This window comes from Caloenas nicobarica, chromosome 5 (assembly GCF_036013445.1).
Source record: "Caloenas nicobarica isolate bCalNic1 chromosome 5, bCalNic1.hap1, whole genome shotgun sequence".
In the NCBI taxonomy this organism is placed as follows: Eukaryota; Metazoa; Chordata; class Aves; order Columbiformes; family Columbidae; genus Caloenas; species Caloenas nicobarica.
Window position 1 is genome coordinate 24,337,714 of NC_088249.1, and position 26,939 is coordinate 24,364,652.

Here is a 26,939-nt window from a genome sequence, read left to right on the forward strand (position 1 = left end):
AAGAGATGCAGAGATGACAGCAGAGAGTGCTGCCTGGAACCAGCTGGACCTGAGGCCATGTGAACACTGCCCTTAAAAGCAAAGCGTGGCCAAAGAGATGTGCTGATTAATCCAGTCCCCAAATTCCTGATTCTGAGCCAGACTCCCCTACAAATACTCATACACCCATCAGTCTCCAGGTGTCACACCCCATCTCTCCTCTGAGCCAGAGCCTGAAGGATGTACATGGATCACCATTTAATGTGATGTCAAAGCATGTTCTTCCAAAGAGAGAAAGGCTGTTCTCAACAAGCCAACCCACCAGAAGCCGCTCCACTCGCTCGTCACAATGTAACTCACCTATTTGTATGGGCCAAATCTGTGCCTGCTAATTCCAAAAATAAGAAGAGTACAGAGGCTGCTGCAGGGACTTGCCTGCTAAATAAAAGCAAGAATTCAAGGCCATTTGGTGCCTGAGTATGACAGATGGGGAAAGCCTGACTTAGCACAGCTTCACCCTTTCAAGGAACTGCTGATGGGACGGTAAAGATCAAACACGCATGTAGAGCTCTGCAATTCCTACTGTTATTAACCTCCTCCTGCTCCCCTCAATCACAGCTGGATCCCATTCATTTGCTTCCCTCTCTCTCCAAGCTGACTAAAAAAAGAACTTGACATCTTTCCTTCCTGATTTTCCTGTGCTTACCATTTAGATCCTAACAGTAACTGAGCAGTGGAGGGAAGGGGGAGGGTACCTACCTAGAACATCTGGCATCTTGTAAGTTTTTTTTAAATAGACTTTTAAGTGCAGCTATATAAAGAGACTGTAGCACACATAAAATTTTGCTAGTTACACAGAAATCCACTTTGTGGGCTGGAATGCAGAACAAATTTTTAGCAGTGTTTTTCCTCACCTAAGGCTAAATCTATCCCCAGATAGTTCCTGGGGTCTGTAGGATAAATTCCATGGATGGCGTAGTCCTATTTTTCTGCACTCTTGGCCAGCTCTGCCCATCTATGTGGTCCCTTCAAGCAAGCAAGGGCCATGGAACAAATCCAGGATTTTTTTTTTCCCCCTCTCCCATTCCACCAAGTCCCAGCTCTGCCTTGTGAGCCACAAAGCTCTTCAGCCTACGTGCTGCAACCCAGATCTGCTCAGGGAGAGTGAGAAGGACCATCCACCCTAGCAGTGCCAGCTGAGGCTGCCTTACCACCAATCCTGGGCTGGAAAGAGACAAGTTACATTGCACAGTGAGCTGGAGCCGTTCATACCAGCTGTGTTTCTGTTGCCCAGGACTGCCAAATGAGAACTACTCAGTGGCACACAATGACTTAGAAACAGCAACAAGCAACCTGCCAGTCTCTGTATTAGTCATCTGCTCCTCTTTGCCAGCACCCCCAGGAGTCCTGACCTACCATTCTTTCTCGTTAGAGAAGACCATTTCTTCTCCGTTTTTGATCCCTATACTTGACAGTTAGGGCCAGAGGCCACTTCAGAAGCTGCAAGTCCTCAGCTAGCCAGATTCATCTAAGGTGCCCACAAGGAGAATGTGCTTTTCTGACTGAGATACCAGGTAGGATAATGGCAGTGGGACTCCCGCAGGCGAAAAGCTGCTGCAAAAAAAAGAATTCTGAAGTCAACTTCAGTTCATCAGCCATAAAGCCCCCTCTCACAGGCTGCTCAGACAACAAGTTATAGCACAGTTCTTAAAGCCACCAGGGAAACTGAAAAGCTGATTACACAGACCCCAACATAAGACAGGAGGGGCATCCCATCCCCTGGGACACCCTGCAGAGGTCTGTCAGCAAGATCCGAGTTCCTGAGAACTGGGAGCTGCAGGACACCCAGAGACTCTTAGCTGTCCCTTTGCTGACGGGAGGGTACACAGGCCAGATCTGCCTTCCCAACCCACCAGTCAGCAAACCCAGAATCATCCACCTGCAACCCCAATACCCCTTATGCCTGCCCTAAATACAGCAACACACCCTCACACAATGCCTCTGGGCACTGGACTCAACGTGCCTTTCATTAACTCAGACAAAGATTCACAGAAGCTGGTTTGTAAAGGCTGAGAAATGGTCTGGTACAGTCTTGATTCTGCTTGTGCCAAGAACTTGCTCATCCCTAACAAAGCAGCCACTGAGCCGTCTCATCCTCTCCCTGTGCCTCCCTAGGGACCACTGGAACCAGACCTTGTATGGGTCTGGTGCTCACACAGCTCCAAACTTCACTTTAGACTAACTGGATTTTGAAGAACCATATTTTTTTTCCTACAAACCCTCCCAATGATTCAGTCCCCGGACTGCCAAGTTGCAACTGCACAGGGTTGCTCCTTGCACAGGATGGGGGAAGAGCACAGTCACTAGGAACAGAGAGGCAAACAAGGGACTTACTTGTACGTTTTGGTTCTGTCCAACCAGATGCCGGCGATCAGAGCTCCAACCATCCCTGACAGTATAATGGTGAGTCCAATCCTGCCAGCATTCACCTCCTCCCCCTGTGGTGAGACACACACACACACGCACAAAAATGCAGGAACCAAGTCATAGCCAACGAGAAGCAAAAAGTGCAGAGAACCCAGAGAGGAAGAGACACCAAAGTTAGTGTCCATAACACATCTTCTGCTGGTAACATGCCAACCAGAATTAACCTTTGCAAGAACACTTCTGGACTCACTATGAGCTAATCAGGGCAACGAAGATGATTAAGGGAGTGGAGCATCTCCCTTATGAGGAAAGGCTGAGGGAGCTGGGTCTCTTCAGCTTGGAGAAGAAGAGACCGAGGGGTGACCTCATTCATGTTTATAAATATATAAAGGGCGAATGTCACGAGGATGGAGCCAGGCTCTTCTCAGTGACAACCAACAGTAAGACAAGGGGTAATGGGTTCAAGCTGGAACACAGGAGGTTCCACTTAAATTTGAGAAGAAACTTCTCAGTGAGGGTGACAGAGCACTGGAACAGGCTGCCCAGGGAGGTTGTGGAGTCTCCTTCTCTGGAGACATTCAAAACCTGCCTGGACGCCTTCCTGTGTAACCTCATCGAGGTGTTCCTGCTCTGGCAGGGGGATTGGACTAGATGATCTTTTGAGGTCCCTTCCAATCCGTAACATTCTGTGATTCTGTGATTGTGTGTAATGCAGTGCCCTATTCTGGACCATGAAGTGCTTTGGCACTTTTCTCTGAGTCAGCCCAGAGAAAAAGGTGAGCACTGGCCAGCAGGAACAGACACTCTCACAGGAGTCAGCCTAAATCCTGTGCAACTTGCTGCCTGGTGTTAGGATTTGAGCCAGATCAACCAGGAAATATTGGGACCCACTCTAAGGCAGCATGGAAAGGAGCTCTCTGGCATGCAGCCGCAGCAGCAAGCTCTACAGTAGCTCAGCTACTGAGACACACCGGTCTGCCACCAGAGGATGAGTGTGGGCAGCCTCCTTGTACGGATGTCCCGGTAGAAATCACAGAATCATAGAATGTTTTGAGTTGGAAGGGACCCATAAGGATCATCAAGTCCAACTCCTGTCAGGAACAGGATGGAGGCAATTGCTGGAAGAACTTCTCAAAAGGAAATGCTGTCATTTAGGGTGTAAAGGAGCCATCTTTGCTAGCGCTCACCAGCTTTTGCATGGCGTGGTGTAAAGAACTAAAGGAACCACTGGTCTTCTGCCAGCCAACCAGCTTGTGCCGGAGCCAGCCACAAGTGCTGTGGCATTGCATTTCTCACATTCTCCTTTGGCAGCCAGCGCTGGACAACAGCAAGCATGAGAGGGCCGTGAGGATTGGATACACTTACTGGGTAGTGACGGATCACCATGCGGTTCAGCAGAGTGGACAGGGCATAGAAGCAACCCACATTCAGACCTGAGAGGGGCATAAAAATGCAGCACATTCAGAACCTGCTGGGTAGTGAAAGGGCAGAAATGCAGACAGAGAGATCTTTGTGAGCAGAGATCCACTACAAGGTTATTGAGTCTCAGGAGAGCCAGCCAAACTGGCTAGACATAGGTTGCTGAAAGAAATGCAGACCAAGGACAGCCAGATCTCAGCATGCAGGAGGAAGCACTCTGCAGTTTCAGGATGGTTCTTGCCTTTACAACTAGAGGAAGGGCTGTGCACATTTCTGGTAATGAAAGTTCTTGCAAGTCCTTCATAGGGTCTCAGCCCTCCCTCACAGCCAGATTCATATTTAACATGGGAGTTTTTTCAGCCCCCTAGTCAAGGTAAAATACTAGAAAAGCACCTGCCTCAGCATCACACCTTTAACAAGGACCTGGGATTTATTAACACTAGTGCCATTGACTTGTGTGGTTTTCTCCCAGAGAAGAGCCTGATAGCACTCTCCCTGCCTAGAGACAGTAAAGAACATCCTCTCCAAGCTAAGAAACACCAGAAGGTAAGTAGGGACAGAGCTAATGGTGAAGCAGACAGCACTTCCCCCAGTCACCTGGTATGTGTGTCTGCATGGGAAAAGTCTTGCATTTTAAAAGGCATTACTGAAGCCTGAAAAAAAAAAAACAACTGTGAAAGTAATTGTCTTTCTGAAAGGGAAGTTTGATTAACTGTTACAGACATCAGCCACCTGGTGAAGGTTTCTCAGTATCACCCAAGGTGAGAATGGAAACCGTTGAGGGTGATACTGGTCAAGCCCTATTCAGACACTCTGCTCCAGTTTACATGCAACTCAAGCTAAACGCCTTCCCAAAAGGTACAAAAAACAAGAGCTTTGCTTATAGTCAACAAGAACATCCACATGGGTGCTGGACTAGCAGTACCGCAACGGCTACACTCTCACCTTGGGCGATACTGAGAAACCTCCCCCAGGTGGATGAGGTCTGTAACAGTCAGCACAACTTTCTTCTCAGAAAGTCATTTACATTTGCAGTTAGCTTCTCTTCAAGGCTTCAGTCATCCTGATGGGGGGAGGGATGGGGACACAGATTTCACCGCTACAGCTCACACATCTCTGGGCTCCATAAGGAGGCACGAGTTTGAAAGCAGATGCCTGAAATCCTGACAGAACAGATACACGTCAAGTTCCCACTTCCTGCTTTTCCTCTTTCAGCCTCAGCTAAAAGCAGAAACATCGCACTACGTGACACAGAAGTGCAGTCTAGCAGGCAGAGCTTTGACAAAGGGAACAAAACCCTGAGCTCCCCTAATCCTGAAGCCCTCAGTGATCCTGCATCTGGCCCACTCCTCCACTGGGACACTGGACACCTGTTGCCGTACACAGCTCATGAGCACTCTCAGGAGCCACAAGATCAGCAGCTGGAGGAGACATTGCACTTCCCTCACACACCATCTCTGACAACATTAAGCAGAGCCCCCTCCACAGCTTCATGGCACAGAGAACAGATGAATAATCTTAGGCAAGTGATCCCAAATAAGAAAATTGCCTGTGACAACACTCCCTGCTCCAAAAGCCTGTGTCAGGAGGCTACAGGAGAGGCTAGTAAGCTGCGTGATGTGCTCTTTAGTCAGGAGGAATCCATCCCATCCTTTTCAAAAGTTACTCAGAAATGCTGGAAACTCCAGCAGGGCCAGCAGCCAGAGAAGGGAGAGAACAACTGGAGATCCCACAGCAAGGAGGCGCCTTCCAGCCTTGAAAGCTGGCTCTTTGCAACACTTGGCTATGACAAAACAGCCCACAAGAGCCTAATTCAGCTTCATCCTGTCTTCACCTCTGGAGTACCCTGCTCACTAGGAGATACGACAAACTGCAGTGCCACGACACAGGAGTGCAGCAAATCAGCACTGTCCCTCTACCCACCACTGCTTCATTTCAAAGCTGGGCATAAACATGGACCAGTCATTTGTGTACCTCCACTTCTCGTCCAGCCAAGAGGACAGCAGCCCTGTGGGGACAGCCAGACACTGCTCTGGGAGCTAATGCTGTCAGCATGCCAGCTTCACAGCAGTTCTGTGATGCATGCCATTTCCAAGAGAGAGAAGGGCCCTTGCTCCCAAGCTGGGCAGAAAGCAATGCAGAGCTGGCAGCAACGCTCGGCACCAGAGCCAGGCAAAATATTCTAAGAATCAAGACAATGTGCCAAATTTGCATCTGTGAAGGCTGGCAAAAGTTGTAGGCATTTCACATGTCACAGTTGCTCAGTGAAGTTTCTTCATGAATTACAGCTGTTTGAATGCCCCTAAACCAGACAAGGGTTGTTTCCAATGGGGCAGTGTCCATTTGGCCATGCAGATGAGGAAAAACAGAATTAGTAGCTGGGAGCAGGACATCTGAAGGTCCAGCCCCACCTGATTCATTAGCTAGTTACCATGGTTTGCTTGTAATGTCCTGTAGAAAAACATTTTTGAGACCTCACAGTGTCTCTTCTATTTTACAGAGGCCAGAAACAGCAAGTTTATTGCCTACAGCTCCAAAAGGAGCCCTTATTAAGCCTCAGACTAGAACCCAAGTCTTCTATAGTTAAGCAGCCTATTGCCTACATGCCAGACTACTGGTCTCCCTCTTCTTCACTCTTGTCATCTTCCAGGACAATGGTTCCTTATGCAGGTCTCACTGCCCTGCCTCCTCCTCACTGCCACATCACCTTTCCAAAAGCTGTCTCGTGACTCCCACTCTACCAGCCTTTCCCAGGCTTTCCCACCCTTTTCCTGCCTACTGGCTCTCAGTGGCAACATGCTCTTCAGTGCAGAGTCCAACCCAATAAACTCGAGAGTTTCTTTATGCCCACTCCATGTTATGCCTCAGCTTTACAGAAGCAATGTCAGCAGCCTTTGGAAAAAGCCTATCAGAGGGTTTTCCTGAAAAACAGTTCACTAGCACTAACATAGCCACAGTGCCACCATTGTTTCCAGCACTGCAAGTCTTACCTCAGGAAAGGAGTTGGCAACTGCTGGTAACACTAAGACCTCAGAGTTCTGCAGACCTGTTCTGACCTGGCATCATACAAGGGCCTCCACTCTTTCTATAGCCAGAGGAGATGAACAAGCAGCAGGTCTCCCCCTCTCTCCCCTGATACACACTACCTTAATACAAACGCTAAGAGAAGATGCAGATATCTTTGTGTTAGCTAGTGAAGATGACTCACTTGCACTCGTGTGGCTGCAGATGTCTTAAATCTTGGCCAAAAAAACTTTTGACTTGAGTAGGAAAAACTGTCACCATTTTAAAACAAGACTAGTTTAAAAAAAAATAGTTTCACTGCATAGTTCCCTCTCTGAGTAACAGTCACAATCTCAAGTCAAGCTGGTGATTGACATGAGGCTGACAGAGAGGAACAGAATAAATGCACAGACCAGCAGGAAGAGAGACTGAATTATGAGCCACTGCTCAGCCTTTCCATGTTGTTTATGACTGCCAGAGGGGAATTACCCCAGGGAGGTCAGATTCTAAACATGCTCTTCGGACTGGGAGCCCTTCTCTCTCCTCTAGGACTTGTTTACACCTATGAGAAGAAACGCTTTCCCTTTTCTTTTCCCTGAAGGGTAAGTGCAAACTGAGCAGATGACACAATTCAACTTTTACACACAGTCTGCCTGACAGTTTTTTTCTGTCTCCGCTTTCTGAAAGGACATCATCTACTACTACCAAAAAAAAAAAAATTCACCAAACCAGCAGCTGCAATGCAAACCAGCAGAGATTAAGCACAATCTGAGAGGAGCATTTCTAGAACACTACTGTACTGAGAAGGGAGAAGAGATTTCAGCAACTCTGAAGACCATTAGCACCCTCAGCAGGTACAAAGCCACCATCTCACTGTCTCCAACCTGGCTACCCATCCACCAGGTCGTTTAGGCACAACTGCTGGCAGAACAGCAGAACTTCCAGCACTATTCAACGTTCCCCCTGAGGAGCTTCCACAGCAAGCTGGTAGGAAGAAAGGGCAGAACTCCCGGCAGACTAGCTGGCTACAGTCTATCCTATCATGCAGCCAGGCATTGACTGCAGTGGCCTTTCTGCTAAAGAGAAAAGTACTTTTCCATATGACAATTCAGCATCAGGAATAGATTCAACACATCACACTGCCCTCAGAGAAGCAGACCAAGGCTGCTGAAGAAAAGCAAGCAGCAAACCCAGTGTGCAAGGACAGCTGGCAAAAGATGTCCTCCAGTGCTTCCTTCCCTTTGCTTTATAGGAGCTGCCAAGGACACTGGTGCAGTCTGCACATCTGCATGCTCCACATGACCTCCACTGGGATGCCTGGCAGCCATACCCTTGCCTTGGGAAAGGACTTTCACTCAGTGCTGTGACACGCACTCAGACACAGTTCCATGTATGTCTTAGGTAAGCACATGGATTACTTCATTGCAAGTAACTACCTGACTAGAGAAAAAAAAAATAATAATGAAATCCCCTGAACAGAAAACAGTCAAAGTCTGGGAGAGTTGCAGTGGGGCATATTGCCCCTGTGTGGTTGCCTTGCTTGGGTCCTTCCCTAAGCATTTGCTTGTAACCACTGCTGGAGATTTCTGGGCTAGAACAACCCCTGGTCTGTGCCCTAAAACAACTCAGGCCATTTACTGCCCCAGCAGAGCATAGAGAGGGAGGGAGAAGCTAAGCATGTCTAGCAGTGACAACTGCACAGAAGAAAGGCGAGACCTTACCATAAGTGACCATAAGCAGCAAAAAGTTGGCATTGCGGAGCAGATGGAGGATTGATTGCACGTAGGAATACTCCTCTGTTGTTCTTGACTGGATCAAGGCCTGAGCTCGGCTTGGAGGGTGCAGGGGCTTCTCTTTGAAGACTGAAACCAGACACAAAATACACCTGTTTGTACAGTGCAATCAGGGAGCCTGAGCACACACTGTGGCTAGAGCCATTTGAGGAACAGCTGAGGGACTAATAAAACCAAGTGTATAAAACACACCATTGTCCTTAAGCTTTGCTCTCCATGCATGAACTTACCAGGAACAGGAGAGAACAGAGTCTCTCCAACAATAACTCCTGCCACTGGGCAAACACCTTGCCTTCAATTAGCTTTTTGCATAGGCAGTGTCTGGCAGCAACAAAAGAGTTCTCAGGACTAACAACGTCTGTGTCTCCAGACGGTGGCTGGCCAGCTGCAAAAGTGTTGTGTGGAGTTACAAACGGAAAAATGGAATGGGAAAAGCCAGTTGGCAAAGGTGGCCTGGTGCCCTGCAGTGCCCAGCACTGAGGGAGCAATTACCTATGCCAAGTTTTATTTCAGGCTGGGCACTTCTTAGGCTGGGCAAGCCATCTGCTGTCCCTAACTAGCATTAAAGTAGTAACCAGAAATCCAGGTCACAGCTGATACTGCTGTACTAGGTGCTAGACAGCCATTTTTGTACCTTGCCTATTCCCTGCCCCAGATTCTTTAAAGTCTACATCTGATTCAGCCGCCAGGCAACATGAACAAGCCAGCAAGAGAAGCCTATTAAAAAAAAAAAGAAAAAAAAAAAAAGTAATGGAATTCAGCAGACAAGCTCTGCTCTCCAGTAAGAATATCAATCTTTCATGCTAAAGATCTGGCTTCCATTTCACATGTTAAGCAGGGGAATTACACCTCTGGTGTCCCTGCTACTGCCCTTAATGCTTCCTTCTTTCCACTCTTAATTGGTTACCTTTTTTCCCCCTGGCAACAGCTTGTTCCCGTGATGCTATATAACCTGCCTCTTTCTCCCTACCCTTAAGAGGTAGTCAGGTCCAACACATAATCCAAGGCCCAGCACCCTGTTTGCAGGCCAGATAACTGTGAACCTTGGAAGATTTGTTGGCTTTTAAAGGACTTACTCATGCCAGGGTTTTATTACACAGGCAAAGGAGGAAACAAACAATTAATCTAGCTCACTCACCACCTCTTGTACTCCCTTCTACATATGCTGTTCATCAAGGGCTTGAAGCAGCAAGGTAGGGTATTGCATGGCCCTGCCAGCTGTGTGCTAGGACACATCCCCAGATGACCTCCCCAGACCATTTCCGAGCACACAGGCCCCTCACACTCACAGGCTGATCTTCTCAGTCCCACCTGGTTTCATGTGCACACTCCCACCTCCTTACCTATGACAACCAGAATGAACAGTGCTGTTGCCACGCCTGCAGTCATGAAGAACATGATGCTGATGTGGTAGGCCAGCTTCTCCACATCTTCCAAATTGGGAACCAAAACTGGAGGGACCAGAAAGCCCAGAGCGATGCCGAGCTGAGCAGGAGAGAGAGAGGACACACAAAGGTGTGACATGGAACCACAACACTGACACCACCCCACAGCTCAGCCCCCTGATGCCCCACCTGTCCAGCTGAGGAGCTCCTGCAATGGCAGCACACAGTTTAGTGAGGACCTTAGTGTGGCTTTTAACTCCACAGCTGTTTCTCCAGGACAGTGACAAGCAGCTGTACTGGCACAGGCTTTGCCATGCTGATAAGTGGGGTGGACAATGGCACAGATCTTCAGTGCCACCCTCAAATGGGAGAGAGAAGAAACAGCTGCTTTGGTGCTTAGGAGCACACTCTTCATGAAGTGGGAGCCAAAGCACACTCAGCACATTCAGGAGTACTCAAGACACAAGAGGAGCCTACAAAAACGACTTTTCCCCTACTTTGTGTTTCACTGTTTGTGGCTGCCTTTCAACCACCATCTGGTTCCCAAGCACTGCGTATTTACCTGTTCCCCTGGCCCAGCCCAGCACTTGCAGCCCTCTCAGGCATGAGAAAAAGAGCCATGCTCTAGCTCAGCTCTTGCCTGCTCTCAAGGCTCTGCACACTCACCCCTCTTTGAGGCAAAAGCAATGTTTTGTTTAGCGACACCCTCATTTTTGCCATTTCCTGATTTAAGCCTACATTTGCTGTTGTGGACAGTGACAAGGCACACAGAAGAGCCTCCAGTAGATGGAAGAACTGAGAAAGCACCCGAGAGAGATGCTACGTGGCTATGCAGCCATTCTCATGCTTGCTTGAAAGAGAGATTTCCAATCTCTTTTTCAGGCCGTACAATTTGCCTGGAGACAGGATAGTGCTAATTTAATCAATACAGACTAGCAGCTTGAAAAAATCCCACCCACAGTGGTTATTTGTGCTATACCAATACAGCCTCTGTAGAGCCACTGCTCTCATCACACTAAGAGAGAAGGTAGGAGTATGCAAAACATGGAAATGAGGATATAGCCAAATTAAGCCCATTGCATTTACCATTTCCTTATAGGAAACATCAGATCGTTAGGAATCAGTTAGCACCACCATGACCCATTGTTCCAGGATAACAGACTGGACAGGATAGTTTATGCCTCGCTGATGAGCGAACCGCAGCAAGGCAGCACCATGAGCCAACTGCTGCCCTACAGAAGGATTCTGCAGTGCTCAGTGTCTGCACAGTCCCTGGAAAGGGTCTATCTATCCTACAGGTACGGAAAGCAAGGACTAAGAAAGGTGAGGACTATGCTACCCATAAAACACATTGAAGAATACAGAGCAGAACAACCCAGGAGCTCTGTAACCCCAGCACAAGCTCGGACGTGTTGTCTGGGCTGCCGTCTAGCAAAAATTCCTTGTGCTTTCTGCATCCTTTCTCTGTCATATCTTGATGTTCCTGGCATGCCAATGGACTCATTTTGGAAGACCCACTCACCGGCCAGGATCGAGATCACAGAACAAATACATTTCAGGTGCCAAATCTGTTCATTGAGATAAAAACCAGCTTGTGCTGTCCAGCCCCAGAAAACTCTCCAAAAATTCCCTCCTCTATCCAGCTGGTGGATTTTTGAGGCAGGAATAATTCTTATGTTTCAAACAGAGCTATCTGCTAGACTCAGACACCCTATTTAGCTTACAAACAAGTAACTGGCCAACATTCTTCTTTGTCAAACAACACCCTCCACTAGGACATGGAATAGCCTCGGTCAGAATCACAGACATCTGTGCTGAGTTCCTTCTTAGTGCTGGGATATCACAGGGAGACGGTGAGGGTATAGATTACACCAAGAGACGGCAGATGTGCCCCACCGGTTCAGGGCACTACCAAGAATGAGAACATTCAGGGGTTGGTTAAATGGACTGAAGACAGACACAAGGACTGAAAGAGCTTAGGAAGAACCCTGAGAGACCATTAGGCAGGTTAAACCTTCCTAACACCCACACAGCACAGGCAGCCTCTGACACAGGACTAGACTTGACAGAGCCCAGCTTTGCTCAGACATGGCCTATCTGCAGCCTCTCGACACAGGGAGGCAGGTCTGCTCTCCTCCATGATGCCCGATGAGCCCGAGACTCCCTGACCACCAGTGAGCAAAACCAGCAGCTGGCTTGGAGGCTTCAAGCTCTGATCTCCATTAAATTGCACACCTCCTCCTTCTCTGCACAAGGGAAACAAATCTGCAGCTGCACAGATAAGGCAACTGCATCAAACAGATGCCCACAGAGATCGCTCCTAGAGGGCAGAGGCCTGTTTGTCTCTGCAGCACATTTATTTTGCCCTGCTTGTGGCCAAAGTGCAGGCCTGTGGCTCTGGTGTGCCTGCTCAGCCCAGGACACAACCAGGCTGGGCTTCACTCCTATCTCCTTAGTTTCCCCAAACAAACAAACATTCAAGCTTCAAGTAGAAGACTCAACATTGCCCCTTTCCATTCAAGGGGAGAGTCCTACTAGCTCTTACATACCAGGTATCCCATGTGCCCCTTCAACCTTTACCAAATAAAGTCTATAAACACCTTCCTGGAAATTGCTCCTTTGTCTAATCACCATTTCATTCTCGCAAGAACTGGGCTAGATTCCTGTGCCAGGTGCTTCTTGGTTTCCCCTGCTCTCTGCAATCACATGCAAGTTCCATGAGCGGCTGAACCACAGCAAAACAAGAAGAGGAGAGAAGGAGAGATCTATGCTTAACTCTGATCTCTGACTTAAGTTTCTCAAGGGCCACAGTCAAGATTCACTCCTTTCAGCTCTCCCTCTAGCTTTTTCTTCCTGAAAAATGATCTGATGTACCTGGCAGAGAGGATATTGAGAATCTGTTTTGCAGATTTTTCAGAAATCCTTTACGGGGAAGTCCTATAGTCATGGATCACCCAATGGGACACAGACTTCCTCAGCTTTCTTGGACACTGCTGTTATCTTTTCAGAAGACATGAACAAATTTTCTAGCCATAAATTGATGTTTTGTCCACTCTCGTCCCTTCCCGAAAGAGGAACTACTTTTATCCATTACAAGTTTGTTAAATCTTTGAGAAGGATTAGGTAGTAGAAAGGGGGAAAAAACCCCAGCAATCACAGCAACAGAAGCTACGTTTTATATTTCAGAGTAACTGATGTCATTAATCTTATGAAGATGAGGCCCTTTGACTTGACTAAAACTAAAAATTTCCTGGAGGATACCCTGGATTATCCAAAAAGACAAGCTCTCAACAACACAATGAGTATTATACAGCACATACTTCACCTTTCACAAGATTTTTAGCCTAGTTCTCAGCAGGCCAGTGCCTACATCACCATCAGCCCAACAGACAACACCATAACCAGTCACCAAGAAAATTTAAGGATGCCTTAGCAAGAGGGAAAAAATAACTGGTTGGTTCTGCAACAGCCTGTGCTACCTGCCTTTACAGAGACCATCGGTCATCACAGTTCACAGAGCAGCCCCTCTCACCTGCATACAAATTAGCATCTCCAACCTTTGTACAGGCAGAAAGGTCTCCAAGACTGGTGTAGATAGGCTCGAGATCCCAAAATTCGGCACATCACTCAGCATGCCCACTCCCAAAACACACCACGCTGTCCTGATTGCCAAGAATCTCTCCTCAGGAACCAGGATGCTGGCACTTTATTTTAAGGCTTTGGGGTAATTTTTAAACAAAATACCAGGGAAGTCAACAACTACAGCACAGTGCAGTGTTCAGATGACTTATTCTTTAAAGGCTGATAAAGGATAGAAGGAATGCATTTCCTACCTGAATATTGTCAAGGACCAGTTCCAACAACAACATCATATTCAAGATTCAAGCATATACAAGAATAGGTAACAAGGCCAAGAGCAAGTGACTAATAAGGTGGTATAAATGTACCTGAAGTCTTGAAATGGAAAATGGGACGTCTAATTTAAGTTTAGCTGTTTGTATACTAAGAGTCTGTTGAAGGAAGATAATCTGTGTGGTATCAGCATAAAAATTGTAAATGAATGATCGATGGAGGAGTGTGTCTCCACCTTAAAGAAAACCAAGAGTCAGCAAGAGGAATACAGAAGCTCTATAAAATTCCCTAAGTAAGCACAAATATTGATAGAGGAGACCACCAAACCCAGAAGGTCAATTAAAGTGTTAAAAGACAGAAAGAGACAGATGCTGGAAAGGCAATAAAAAGACAACAGTGAGAAACCTCGACCATGCCCTTGCAGGCTAAGTAACTGTCATGACAGGATGATGCAGAGACTGCATTTTTGATTCCATAAATACTCTTTTCTGAGGAGAAGCTATAAGAGGCAGCACAATTTGTGATTTTGACCTAGAGCAGCACAGTGTGACCACGATCAATACACAGAATAGTTCTGCACTGCACTCAAATTCAGCTTCCTTACAGCAGCAACTAAAAAAACCACCTTCCAAAGTACTATGGCAATATTTAACTCACAAGAGGGAGCTGCCTAAAAGAAGCTTGATAAAAGAAAATTTAAAAGAAAGGAAAACCCAAAGAAATTAAATGCTTGCAAGTGGCATTAAGATGGTGTAAAGACACTACAGAGGCTCAGTGTAAGCCTAGAGAATATTTGCAAAAGATTTTAGAACAGAATAAAGGAACAATAGTTAAAATTAAAAAAAAAACCAAAAAACCACCCACCCCACACCTAAAAAAACAACCACAAAACAAAACAACCACCACCTTCCCCCAACTCAAAAACTGGACATTATACTTCAAGCAAAGAAAAAAAGACAGCAAGTTGGACCAAACTAAAGTAAAACCATAACTGGGCCAAAAAAGGCTGTGGAACAACTTTACGAACTAAGTCAAAACTCTTCAACACAAATCAGGAAGCCTGTCAAAGTCTGTAGGGCCAGAAGATGATCAGTGTGGAAGGAGAACATTCAAGAAAGAGGAAGAACTAAGAGAAGTCTTGCACCAGCGTTCACAACATGATATTTATGGGAGGTTTCCACATCACATTGCAAAAATCTAAAGCATTACCAGTGGAAGATCTTAATCAATTTATTTCAACTGATTTCTTCTATGAGGCGTCATGACCAGATGGTATCCATCTAGGAGTTCAAAAGAACAAGTCAACAGAAAACCCACACTACTTGCACACAAACACACCAAAATGCTAACTCCACTCTGTTACCCAATAAACAAATCAGGAATGGAGGAAGGGAAAAGCGATGTGAATTTTTAAGAGGTACAGCACGGGCAGGAGTCCCAGAAAACCCCGGGGCCAGCAGCCCGTCAGTTCAGCCAAATGGGCAGAAACTGCTGCAATCAAAAGATTAAGATTTCCATGTTGACAAACACCAATACAACAGGCTTTTCAGATACTAGTTTCAACACAGTCTCAGCAAGTTCACAAGCCAAGACTTTGGAGAGTTAGGAGGACACACTCCTTTTTTACTGTCTTTCCCTTAGCACTTATCACTGACTGGCCTGGGGCTGCCTGACAAATTTGACCTGACTGAGGCCAGATGCTCCTCCGTTCCAATGTATCATGCCTTTCCAAAGGAAAGGCTTTTGGAAAAAAAAATATATAATCAAGGGCTTCACCAACTCTCAGCAAAGAGAGCTCATTGCATTTGTCAACACATCTCTGGAGCTACTCTACCTTTCCACTCCCAGAAGAGTGACTTTTAACATTTTGATCTGGGAATCAATCTTCCACACGCACCACCCATAGCACCACCACCCCAGATCAGCCTGAAGAACAGAGACAGGAGAACCTAACTAACCACTGCAGACTTCTCTTTGAGGCACATTTGTGAAACTCTGTCAAATTCAATGTTTTAAAGTGTGAACAAAACCAACACTTCACCTGTGCCAAAGACTTCCCCCTTGGCAGCCTTACACCGAGCCACCCACTACCAGAACCCTTCTGAGGGTCACACCAACCCAGTTCCCTCCAGGGTCATCCCTCCATTTCTAACAGAGCCTCCTCCGCTGCCTCCAAAAGACGGGGAGCAGGAAAGATTTGTGTAATTGCTGGGGAAATGCAGTACTAGTCTTGAGCCATTTACTTACAATGCTCAGCACTACCTCTAATCCTCAATATCCACACTAACTAAGGAACATGGAGATGAGGAATCCTCTAGAAAACCAGAGGGACTATCATGCTTTGGAAGAAAATTATTGATATTTCAGTTGTTTTAATAAGTCGGTCCTGCCGTATACACTGATTTACCTGTTTTCTGACAGATACGTTTAAGGCTTCACATTTTCAAGATGTTTCTCCAGACAAAATAGTAGAAATTAGTTTGGGGTTGGGGGTTTTGTTTTGGTTTTAATGATATTTGATTTTCATACAAGTTGCTTCAGATACCTGGAGCTTAAAAACAAATCCTGTTACGTTCTCCAAATGAATGATGAAAACTGACCCACCAACGTTATCGCCAGGGAAGCCAAGGTTCTCAGTGAAAAGTCAACAAAGCAAGCCTGCACACTGCAACTGTTGTTCTTCTAGAAACCTCCCTCTCAGATAACCACCACAATAGGTTGTCTCTCCAAAAATCTTACAGACAAAATGCACAAGCCAAGTACAGCAACACCCCTGATGTTTGGTAACAGATGAAACTAGGTCAGGCTGTTCCGTAGCCCACGCTAGATACCCTGTGGTGCAAACCAGTGCAAAGATGTAGAACGTAACCAGTAGTGGGAAGAGGACCCATCTGACAGGTGGGAGGAGGGGGAAGTTGCACTTTGCTGGATCTGAACAATACATCTCTTGTTGCAGCAGAGAAGCTCCAAGGGGAACAAAAGGGCTCTCCTTCTCACTACGTTGCTTTTACACACATGAGAGAGAGGAACACTGAACCAAGGCCAGTATATATAGGACCCATGCCAGATGCCTCTCTGGCAGTTCTGCCAGCATTTTCAAATGCATCAGACCTGGATCTCTGCTCACCCAGGGAACCCCTTTGAGGACGTACCTGTTCCAAAGCCTTGGGCAACACGGGCTCTTCCTCTACTCTTGTCTGTGTGTCAAAGTTCTGCCTTGTGGTGCCCCCTCCTTTTCCAACTACAGGTGCTTCCCATGCTATAACCATGACATTTCACAGAAGCAGCTGAACTTTCTGGCCTTACAATTCATGTATCGCAATCTGCAGAGAGCAGACAGCCACCGTTTCTCACACCCTGTGACTCCTACGGCACATCAGTTTCCCAATCCTTCGTGCAGGTCCCAGCTGCCTGTCTATACGAAAGGCTACAGTAGAACTGAAAATACCCAGCTGAAGAGCTGTGTAAATCAGAAGCTTCCAGTTCCTATCCAGTATACTTTTGTATGGATTGTTGTCCAGAAGATGCTTCTTCCTTACAACTCATAGCAAAACTAAGAGCCTGTAGAAATCCAGATAGTCAGGAAGTCAACATACATAAATGCTTGCAAACCACAGCTCAGTCACCTTTCTTGCATAAAGTACCCAAGTTGTGAGAGGAAAAATTGTAATCCCGGCCTTGTGAAAAGATAAGATAAGGCTTAGGTTTTTTTACTCTCCCACTGATGTGGGAGATCATATATTTTTTCAAACTGCACTTGCACAACCAAAGCTCTTCTGAAAGCAAAGCAAACCCTTCCTCATCACACTTCCGCTTCTGTGGCATCTTCTCCTCATACTGCTTAATATGATGCAATGCCATATGACAAAGACTCCTCTATGCAAGTCATTCAGGGCCTCAGCCTTGAATGCACCTTCCCCCAGTTTACTGGGAAAGAAATGCAACACAGCAAAACAATAGCAGTAGATAAGAGAAAATAAAGCAGAAGAGGGCTTTCAGCTCTGACAGCTACCTCAGTGGCTGCTGGAATCCTCAGTCAGGACATAATACCTTGGTCAAAGACCTACTACAGTCACCTAACATAGCCAGACCCAGGGGATCCTGCAGGGAAAGTGCTGAGGGTGCCAGAGGGCAGCCCCTCCCAGCAAAAACACTGCAGTCATTCATTTAACTACCAGGCAACAGCCACAGAACAATAAGCCAGAAGCCAACTGCTTCTGTGAGGGAGAAGGTGGAGCTGCCTTTGGTGAGTGTCTGGGAAGGGAGCACCAGATGAAACGGGTAGAAAAAGGTCATTTCAGGCTCCAGTGTCCATTTACAGAAACCTAGGCATTCCTGGGAAAGCCACATTGCTATTTGGTCAGCGTGCCTTCCCACACTGAGCCACGTCCAGGATCTCGGAGAGCTGGCCACAGAGCATTCCTTGTGATCCCTGCCCTTTTTTACAGGGGCAGAAAGGGCTGGAGAATGTCAACCATTAACTACTGCCACTACCAACTCCTCTTGGTTCCCTGCTGAAATCTTCTCTATTCTAACAGCTAAAACCCTGGGAGATACAGAGCCAGGCTACAGACCACCACCTGCCCCTATTTCTAACAGGGATCAAATATCAGCTGAAGAGAAGAGGACCCTCCAGCAGGAACAGAACAGCCAAAGAGATCTAGAAGTCTGCTTGAAGACTGGAATCCCACAGGACGTGCTCCATTTCCACAACACTTCTTAGACTTTCAGATGCTGCCTCACCTGAAGGGCAAAAGGTACAGAACAGAGTTAGCAGTGAGGCATCAAACAGCAGCACATGCTCAGCACGAAGGGCACCGCAAGCTCACCAGCACAAAAGCAATGGCCATTCAGATGTTGCAGACCTGGTTATTCAGGAATGGTCATCCCAACCCCTGCCCCATGCAGACTCTTTCCCCCAGTTCAGAACAAGAGGAAAGGACCCATCAGGAGAAAGAGAGCATTTCCCTGCATTTCATCCATGACTTATCATCCAGTTTGTCCACTTCAAAAGCCATCACCTAATCACTGCTGGACTGGCACTCCCAGCAGTACACAGAAAGCACCTATAAGCTCTGCCTCAGGCAGTTTCTGTTATGGAAGCCCTAAATCTCTGAAGTCACCTCCCAGCTGCATCAGAACAAAGGCAGACCCCACCTGAAGATCAGTAAGCTGCTGCATCATTTTTCCCCAAATGCAGAGAGGAACATGAAGCTGAAGTTTTACTTCCAGTCCACGTCAACACCTTTTATCAACGCCTGCTAAAAAATGAAGAGGCAAAATTACAGCAGAAAGGTTGTCTTGCACCCTCACATCCTTAGTCCCAAGCCCACAAGCTGCTTGTTTCTGTCAGAATGGCAAGAGGCAGGAACAAGGTCTATTTCAAAAAAAAAAAAAAAAAAGAAAGAGTAACAAGACTGGTGGCAAAGCAATGCAAAGTCACAAACACAAATGTTCTTTCATTGTCCTGCACAACATGGTTATACACTTCTCTTCGTGCTGCCGATGTCCCTTGCCCACCAGGTGACAACAGGGAGATGCAGCACCAAGAGATGCTCCTCAAACCAATGTGCCTGAAGAAGTGTGGCCCAAGCACAGCAGTCCAGCTTGCACCATGGCAGCTGATGCAGAGAACTGGTACCTGGCCACCAGGATCCAGCTTATGAATCTCAAAAGGCCACAAATATTTAACTCATAATCTAAACATTCCCACCACCATGTTAGTTCTGTAACGCCACAGCACCATGTTTCCTCATCCCAAAAGACAGCAGAACAAGTATGTTAAAGGAAGGGGGAAGGCCTGCTGCTCCAGCAAGGACACACTCCTGCAAATGCTTGTATCTCAGCAATGTTTCTGTCTGCTGTGGTCCTGTCGCCAGAGAGAGTGAGGGGACAGTCTGCCTCTGACACAGAAATCAGAAGCCCATTTGCTGCAACCTGTCAGGTCTGAATCACCACCCCAAACAGGGAACGGGTTGATGAATCAATACACTGAAATGGAAGCAGCATGGCCCTAACACAAACCACTCCCTCCTGCCCACCTCATGTGCACAGGACTTACATAGATATCCAGCACCGAGCTCCTCCACAAGCAACACTGTTGGTGACACAGCAGGCACACTGCTGCTGATGGCTGCATTTCTCAAACATGTCAGAAAAATTATTTCCAAAGTTCAGACACATCTGAAGGACTTTAGTGAACTCTCCAAACACTGTTCTTCCTTACCCCATAACTTCAGCCTGAGGAGAAGTCCCCACATAGGTTTTTCCTAGTCTTCTAAGCAGGAAGATGCTAGTAATATTTTAATAGTATTAATATTTTAATGTCAAAGTATCCAACATGCAAGTAAACCCCAATCTACACCAACCCATACATGCACTTGCAGGGACAAGGAAAAATAATGGAAAAATCTATGCATCTCCATGTTAAAATGGAGAAAAGTAAAATCCAGTGAAAACCAACCAAGAGAACGTGATCACCGCCTCCGCAGTGTCCACACTCTTCTCTTCTAGCTCTCCAGCATCAGTTTAGGACTACTCAATCTAACCCTTCTTTGCACTTCAGACACCAGAGCCATCACATGACCAGAAACAAGAGAATCTGATAATCTGCTAGGGTTGGTTTGTTTTTTAAAAGATATTTAACACCTAGTCTGACTGATTCAATGATTTACTGTTCAGGGCTAACTTTGAACCTGAAGGTTTCCATCACTCAGGCAGCGGCAGCAGCGGGGGCGGGTCTGAGCAGATGTCGCCCGGGCAGACCCAGAGGAACCAGCAGGCAGGGCTCCCTCAGGATAGTGCTGCCCAAGTGCTGCCTATGGCCAACAGGGCAGGAGCTGGAAGAGGGCAGGAGCATCAAACAAAGGAGCAGTGACACAGCCCCACTCCTCGACACAGTTGATTGCAATTCCTGATGGAGACAGACATGAGTACTTGGCATTCAATAATAATACTGGCCATAATTCTTCGTGACAGAGTTTTCCACCTTGAAGAACTATAATTAAGTGATGTGCAAGGAAAGGAAAACCATACAGCTGTAAACGAATGAGCATAGGGAATAAATTGACATACTGGCATACTGCAATTACAAACCCGCTGTATTATACCCTTTGCTAACACTTCCTAAAATACAGTCTTTAATTGGAGAGTCCAGAAAAAAAGGATGCCTCTGTTTCTTCCCCATGCCCAACATCACTGCTAAACAAAATAGCTATTTTTCATTCACTGTGATGATGTGCCTCAGGACCCTTGACTAAGAGAATGAAATTAAGGGAATGAATACATCCTTCCTGTGGAGCATGCCCTGTCTTTAGTCATTGCCATTTCTGATTTCTCTGATTCTCTACAAGGAAAGTCTGGTCTTAGAAAGTAAAGGTTGTGTACTGAACTGAGGCCTTACTGTCATATCAGTTCAAGCCCCAGAGCAGTGTAGAGCACGGAAAGTGCAACCAAAGTTTGCTTTTCACAACCATTAGACTAATCTGCTCTTTTTCGGGCAATGAAGATACCACACACGCATATAGCACAGACTGAAAACCTCGTTGTTTGGATTTCTTATGCACACTGTTGAGTAACTCCATCTGAATAACTTAAAAAAATCTGACAGCAAAATGCTCTGTTACTTATTTACTCCTAAATCAGCAGATTGCTCACGCCACGTTAAATGCCTTCCACCTAAAGATTCATTTAAAACACATAAAAACCAGCCCACTAGCCTGGGTGATAAGAGCAAAGAGCAAAGCTTAGAAAGATAAGTAATGTTTTCTCTTTTCAAAAGATGTAAGCCAGAGGCTCCTTAGTTTCCTAGCACTGTTCCACAAACTTCAGTTCCTCAAATACCATCTCGAAGCATTCACCTCTTCTTGACTCAGCAGTACAGAAACCCAGGAATGTGGGGAAAGGACACCTCAAACCCACTGCACACAAAGTTATCTCTGAGCAAAACTGTGCTTTAGAAACTACCTGAACTGCAAACCCTTCAAATCTGAATAGCACTCACAGGCTGAGCTAAAGACAGACCAGAGCGGTGCGTAGTCGTGTAGGGGAGTACACTGGGTCTCATGGTAAAGGGTACAGGTCCAGTGTGGCAGCTTATGCCAGGTTCTACTTCCGTCTTCTTCACATCAACATTGTAGAGCCAGACTAATTTCACTTACATCACGTTGCATCAGTATCAATCTAACCGCTTCATTCAACAGGGAAGAGTTGGTGTTCAGGTGCAAGGGTCAAGAAGCTGCTTCCCTGATCCTTTCAAAGCTGTGGAAAAATTTATCTCCTCTGAGCACTACCTGGCTACAAGACAAGACCGTCACAGCTTGAGCAAACGGGGGTCGCTGGCCTCCCTGACCTGCCTTGATACAAGAGTACTCAGGGACCTTACCTCACCCACACCTGATGGAAGGTTTGCTGCTTCTCAATGCAACTCCTGGTGGAAACTCTGTACCTATTTTTAAGAGGCATGAAAGTGCTAAAGTCCTTTTCCTCCAGGACCCAGTGACAAGTACTCTTTTCAGTAGACAGTTAATCTCCCTTGTCCCATCTCATTGTCAGCATGAGGAGGATATTGCAGTGTCAGGTCCAGACGCAGCTGCAGGTGTGAGGTTTGCAGGATACTCTGCCTAAAGTGCATTTCCCAGCACAGTGCATCCCCCTCCAGTCCATCCGTGGTGCTACTTAATCATAGCCCTGGACTGGAGATTCACAGACACAGGAGTAGGAGGACACTGGAGAAGGCCCTGTGTCCAAACACCACTCAAAGCCAAAATTGTACCACGCCTGACGCTTCCCCCACCTTTGCAGACTTAGGTCCCACTTGCCTCTGCTGCCACCCTCACTCACAGCCTGACACCAGCTGCATCCCTCCAGGTACCAGCTGCATTTCCCAGGAAGAATTTCATGTAGGTGCCTCTTACCCCTGCTCCTGCCCTCCAGGCCCTGTGCACCTCTTCCACCTCCCTGGTTTGCTGCTCTCCCCGCTTAGCGCTCCCGGTCTTTGGCCAAAGGCCACCTGGTCTCTGGTGAAGGCCTGTCCCATGTGCCCGGCCAGCCAGGGGACAGCCACCCCTTACCTGGTTCCCAAAGACAGCGATGGAGCAGGCGGTGGAGACCTCATGGGAGCCAAACCAGACAGAGGCGATGTGCGAGGGCATGCCCAGGATGAAGACCTGGGCCATGGAGCAGATGACCTGCCCCAGGACAGTGACGGGGAACAGCTGCGGCTTCAGGCTGCCCAGCTTCACCCAGGCGCCCAGCGCATTGAGGGCCGAGCCGGCCAGGGCGATGAGGCGCAGGCCCCGCTTGTCCAGCAGCCAGGCGACTGGGAAGAGCAGGGGGATGTAAGCGAGCATGTAGCACATGGAGAGCCAGTCGATGGCGAAGGCGCTCACACCGTAGAAGCGCGTGAAGACGTTGTTGACGCTGCCGTACTGGATCCACTGGAAGGCGTTGCACAGGGAGTAGCTGCTGAAGAGCAGCACCACGGCCCAGCGACGCCGGGACAGCCGCACCTCGGCGGCGGTGGCAGCGGCGGCCTCTCCCTCCGCCAGCCCCGGCGCCCCGGCAGGCTCCTGCTGCACCATGCCGCCAGCGCAGGCCGCCCGCCCGGCTCCGCTCGGCCCCGCTACCCGCCAGCAGCCACCTGGCCGCGAAACCCCACCCGGCCGCCCCCGCTGAGCTGACTGGCTGCACCGTGCGGGGCGGTGCCGCCGCCACCGCCCCCCGGCCCGGCCCGGCGCTCCCCGCCCTCCGCCCCGCCCCGCCGCGGGGGCGGGGGAGCCGTGCGTGTGCCCGGCGGGTCAGGGCCGGGCGCCGCGGGCCCTGCGGAGGCGCTGCCCGTGCGGCGGCAGAGCGGCCGCGACCCCTCCCCACGGCCGCCGCCGCTCCCAGGCCCGGCCGAGCGGCCGCCCCGGCGGAGGGAAGGGCCGGTGCAGGAGAGACCTCAGTCGCCGGTGCATAGAAGTGGTGAACGGGACATGGACCGACCCGGAATTGTGTCCGGGGCGGGCTGTGTGCTTGTGGGCAGTGCCCGACCCGTCCGGAGCTGCCGGGGTGGGTGCCTGGAGGATGAACAGGTTTGGGGTTTCATTTGGGTTGGCTTCTGATGGTTTTTTTCATGGCATGTTTCACTACAAGGTGAAAACACCCAGTGACGTCAAAATTAAAGCATCTCAATGTGACAAGCAGAGGAGCCAAAAGCCGTGCTTGCGTTCATCCTCGTGAGGAGCTTCCAGTTAATGAGTCAGCTCCTGATTTCCCATCACTTGAGCAACACACCACTCTGACAGATTACTGTCTGGAGATCGCTTGCGATCTACAGTTCATTTAATTGGCATTGCGTCGTCTGAATTGTGCAAACATTACTCAGTGCAAGCTTTAGAACGCGGGCTTGGTTGCGTGGTGGTGTTGTTCAGCTCTCTTCCAGCGTTAAACACACAGCTCAAAGTTCACTTGAAAGATGGAGCAATGACCTGTCTTCATGATGTTGCGTTCCTGAAGCAAGGATGTGGGTCAGAGAATGAAAAAGTGAAGTTTCTCTGGCCTGTATTTACTTTGTGGAACACTGTCAGAGGTTACTGGCGCCGTCCTCTGAGTTACCCCTCTGACTGCTGCCAGGAGCAAAGGGAGACACTCGGGTGCCTTTATGCTCCTATTTCCCATGCAAGAAAAAACAACAGCAGCAGCAACAACAAACAAAACAAAACAAAAATTACAACCACACCTTTAGACAAATTATTCCAAGGAGAGCAAATATCACCTTAAGTGGATCTTGCTGTGTGTCCTCACAGAGCTTACTTCTTGTCACTCGCTTGGGTTTCCTACTCCCAGCAGAGTGGCCAGGAGCACAACTGGAGACCAGTAAAACCAGTGCAGCCTTCTCTATGTGCTCTGCTGAAAGCATCCCAGGACAGAGCTGCAAACGCTCCTGCTCTCCCCTCCTCAGCCTGCAGCTCTGCCAGTGAACCTCCAGCCTCACCTGGCATGCTCACTACGATGGTACAACATGATCATAATGTAGCCCTTTTACATAATAAACAAGAAAGGCGAATTCAGAAGCAAGAGCCAGAAAAGAGGTTTTCAGTCTCATTTATCATTAGGTTAGGCATCTGAAGTTACTCCAAGCTCTGTACTGAGACAACAGAAATAATCGAGGAATTTGTTCTAATAAATTTGAAATCTAAATGTACCAGGAATGCAATAAGTGGTAGCAGTGCAGAGAGCGCAGAGGTGGAATGAAGCAGGAAAAGGACTGTCATGGTCCAGCAGCTGCTTAGTCTGAAAATTCTGAGGATGTAACACTAAAATAGTACAGAAAATAAACTTTCATGTTCATCAGATATGAAAGGTCTTTACAAAATTCTCCACAATATTATAAAGAAATCAATGTTACCCAGAGGTAATCACTATTTATTGATTAAAGAGTAGTCAAAATGCAAAGATCAAGAAAAGCTACAAAGAGGCAATTTTTAGCAAGGCAAACTGGGTTTGCTTAGAGGAGCATCATTCATTAATAATCCCAAAAGCACAGCAAGGAGCAAAATCTGTAGATGGCGAAACATTATTGAAATTAAGTATTTAGGTCTGTATGAGTTTAGGACTGTAGCTTTAGGTATCTGTAACTGAAAGTGTTATCACAGTCCATGGCATCTTTAATTTGTAAAGTCAGATAAATGCAGGATAATGGAGTTGTTAGGTACTGTATGACAGGCTGTGGTAGTCAAAGGTCTCTGGGCAGCAGAGAAGAAGATATCAGTGACTAATAGGGACTGAATGTGGTTTACAGGCTTAGGTCACGGAAAAAGAAAAAGCAGAAAAAGTATAAAGAAAAAATAAGGAGTTGAGAAATACTGTCATATATTAGAAAGACTCTGGGAATGGTTAGATTTCTTTACATGTGACTGAAAAAAAAAAGAGTACACACGTTAGAAAAATCTTTAGATATGTAGGAGAAAAATAAGAAATACACATCAGGTCCTTTGCTTCCTATCAAGCCTGCTCCAAACTGGAGCAAGAAACAGTCTGTTGTCCTGAGTTGTGTTTTAGTCCCACCTTCAGCTCCTAAATTGCTCTCTAAAATCATCAGTTTCACCCATCACCAACAAATAGTCGGTAGCAAGCCAGAGCCTACCAAGCAAGGAGCCATTTGCTCACAATAAACCGATGTCTTAGTCCAACCAGAAAAGTCAAACAGCAAATCAAGAATTACTAAAACACAGACCCTACTGAAAATAACAGCTGAAAGCGGATGGATGAGAGTAGCACCCAGCCTCTGGTGGCTGCAGCCTGGCAAGTGACCATGAGCCACGCAGGGAAGCAACCCTGGCTCCACCAATGCCGATTTAGGCAATTATTTTTCATACTTATAGGCCCACACTTCCCAGAAACCATCTCCTCTGATTTCAGGGCTGTTTTGTTTCTTTTTTGGCTCTGTGAACTGTTCAGTTCACCCCTTTATATAATTTGCCAATTTCTGGACCAAAATAAAACCCCTGTGCTTTGCATTTCTTCCTCCTTCCATTGCTGCATCTGTTCCTAGTCAGATCAGCCTCTTTCCCTTCTTGAAGCAACACAGCAGCTGCTTTTGGATTTCCCTCATCAAAGCATCTTTATATAAAAACTTCTTAGCCATGAAAAATTATTTATATTTCAGGACAACCCCTTGATGTGGATTTTAAAGCTAGAGGGAAATCTTCTTTACGTGGAGATTGATACAAGTGCTAAAAAGGTTACAGGATCCTGTAGCCAAAAGTATCTGTGAAGACTGGAAGGCACTAAATCAGAAGCAGAAGCAGGGCCCAAATTGAATGTCATGGCACAGGCTACCAGATAGAACCTAACATCTCTGGCTTCCCTACAGATCTCAAGAAATCCAACTTCAGACACTCTTGGAATATACTCTGCCTTTACGACCAATGAGTACATGTGATTCCTTTAAGTTCTGTAAGGATTGAAAAACATGCCTTGGAACAAGCTTGGCTTGTTTCAAAGCCCACCCAATAAATCTAACTGCTGGGCACAATGCTGGCAATGATAATCTACCTTTCTGATTTCTAGTGGATGGCAACAGGCCTCGATGACAAGC

The 26,939-nt window shown here is 47.3% G+C and overlaps 1 protein-coding gene across 1 annotated transcript in view; it reads right to left on the reverse strand.

Annotated features, from left to right (window-relative positions):
• Window positions 1-23,492, reverse strand: part of FLVCR2 (FLVCR choline and putative heme transporter 2) — a 39,727-nt gene extending 16,235 nt beyond the window's left edge. Inside the window, exons 1-5 of the mRNA XM_065636186.1 lie at window positions 22,930-23,492; window positions 9,965-10,106; window positions 8,550-8,690; window positions 3,772-3,839; window positions 2,374-2,477 (exon numbers count right to left, since the gene is read on the reverse strand). Coding sequence (XP_065492258.1) covers window positions 2,374-2,477; window positions 3,772-3,839; window positions 8,550-8,690; window positions 9,965-10,106; window positions 22,930-23,439 — 965 coding nt within the window. The 5' untranslated portion in view covers window positions 23,440-23,492. The remainder of the gene's footprint in view (window positions 1-2,373; window positions 2,478-3,771; window positions 3,840-8,549; window positions 8,691-9,964; window positions 10,107-22,929) is intronic.
• Window positions 23,493-26,939: the final 3,447 nt, after the last annotated feature.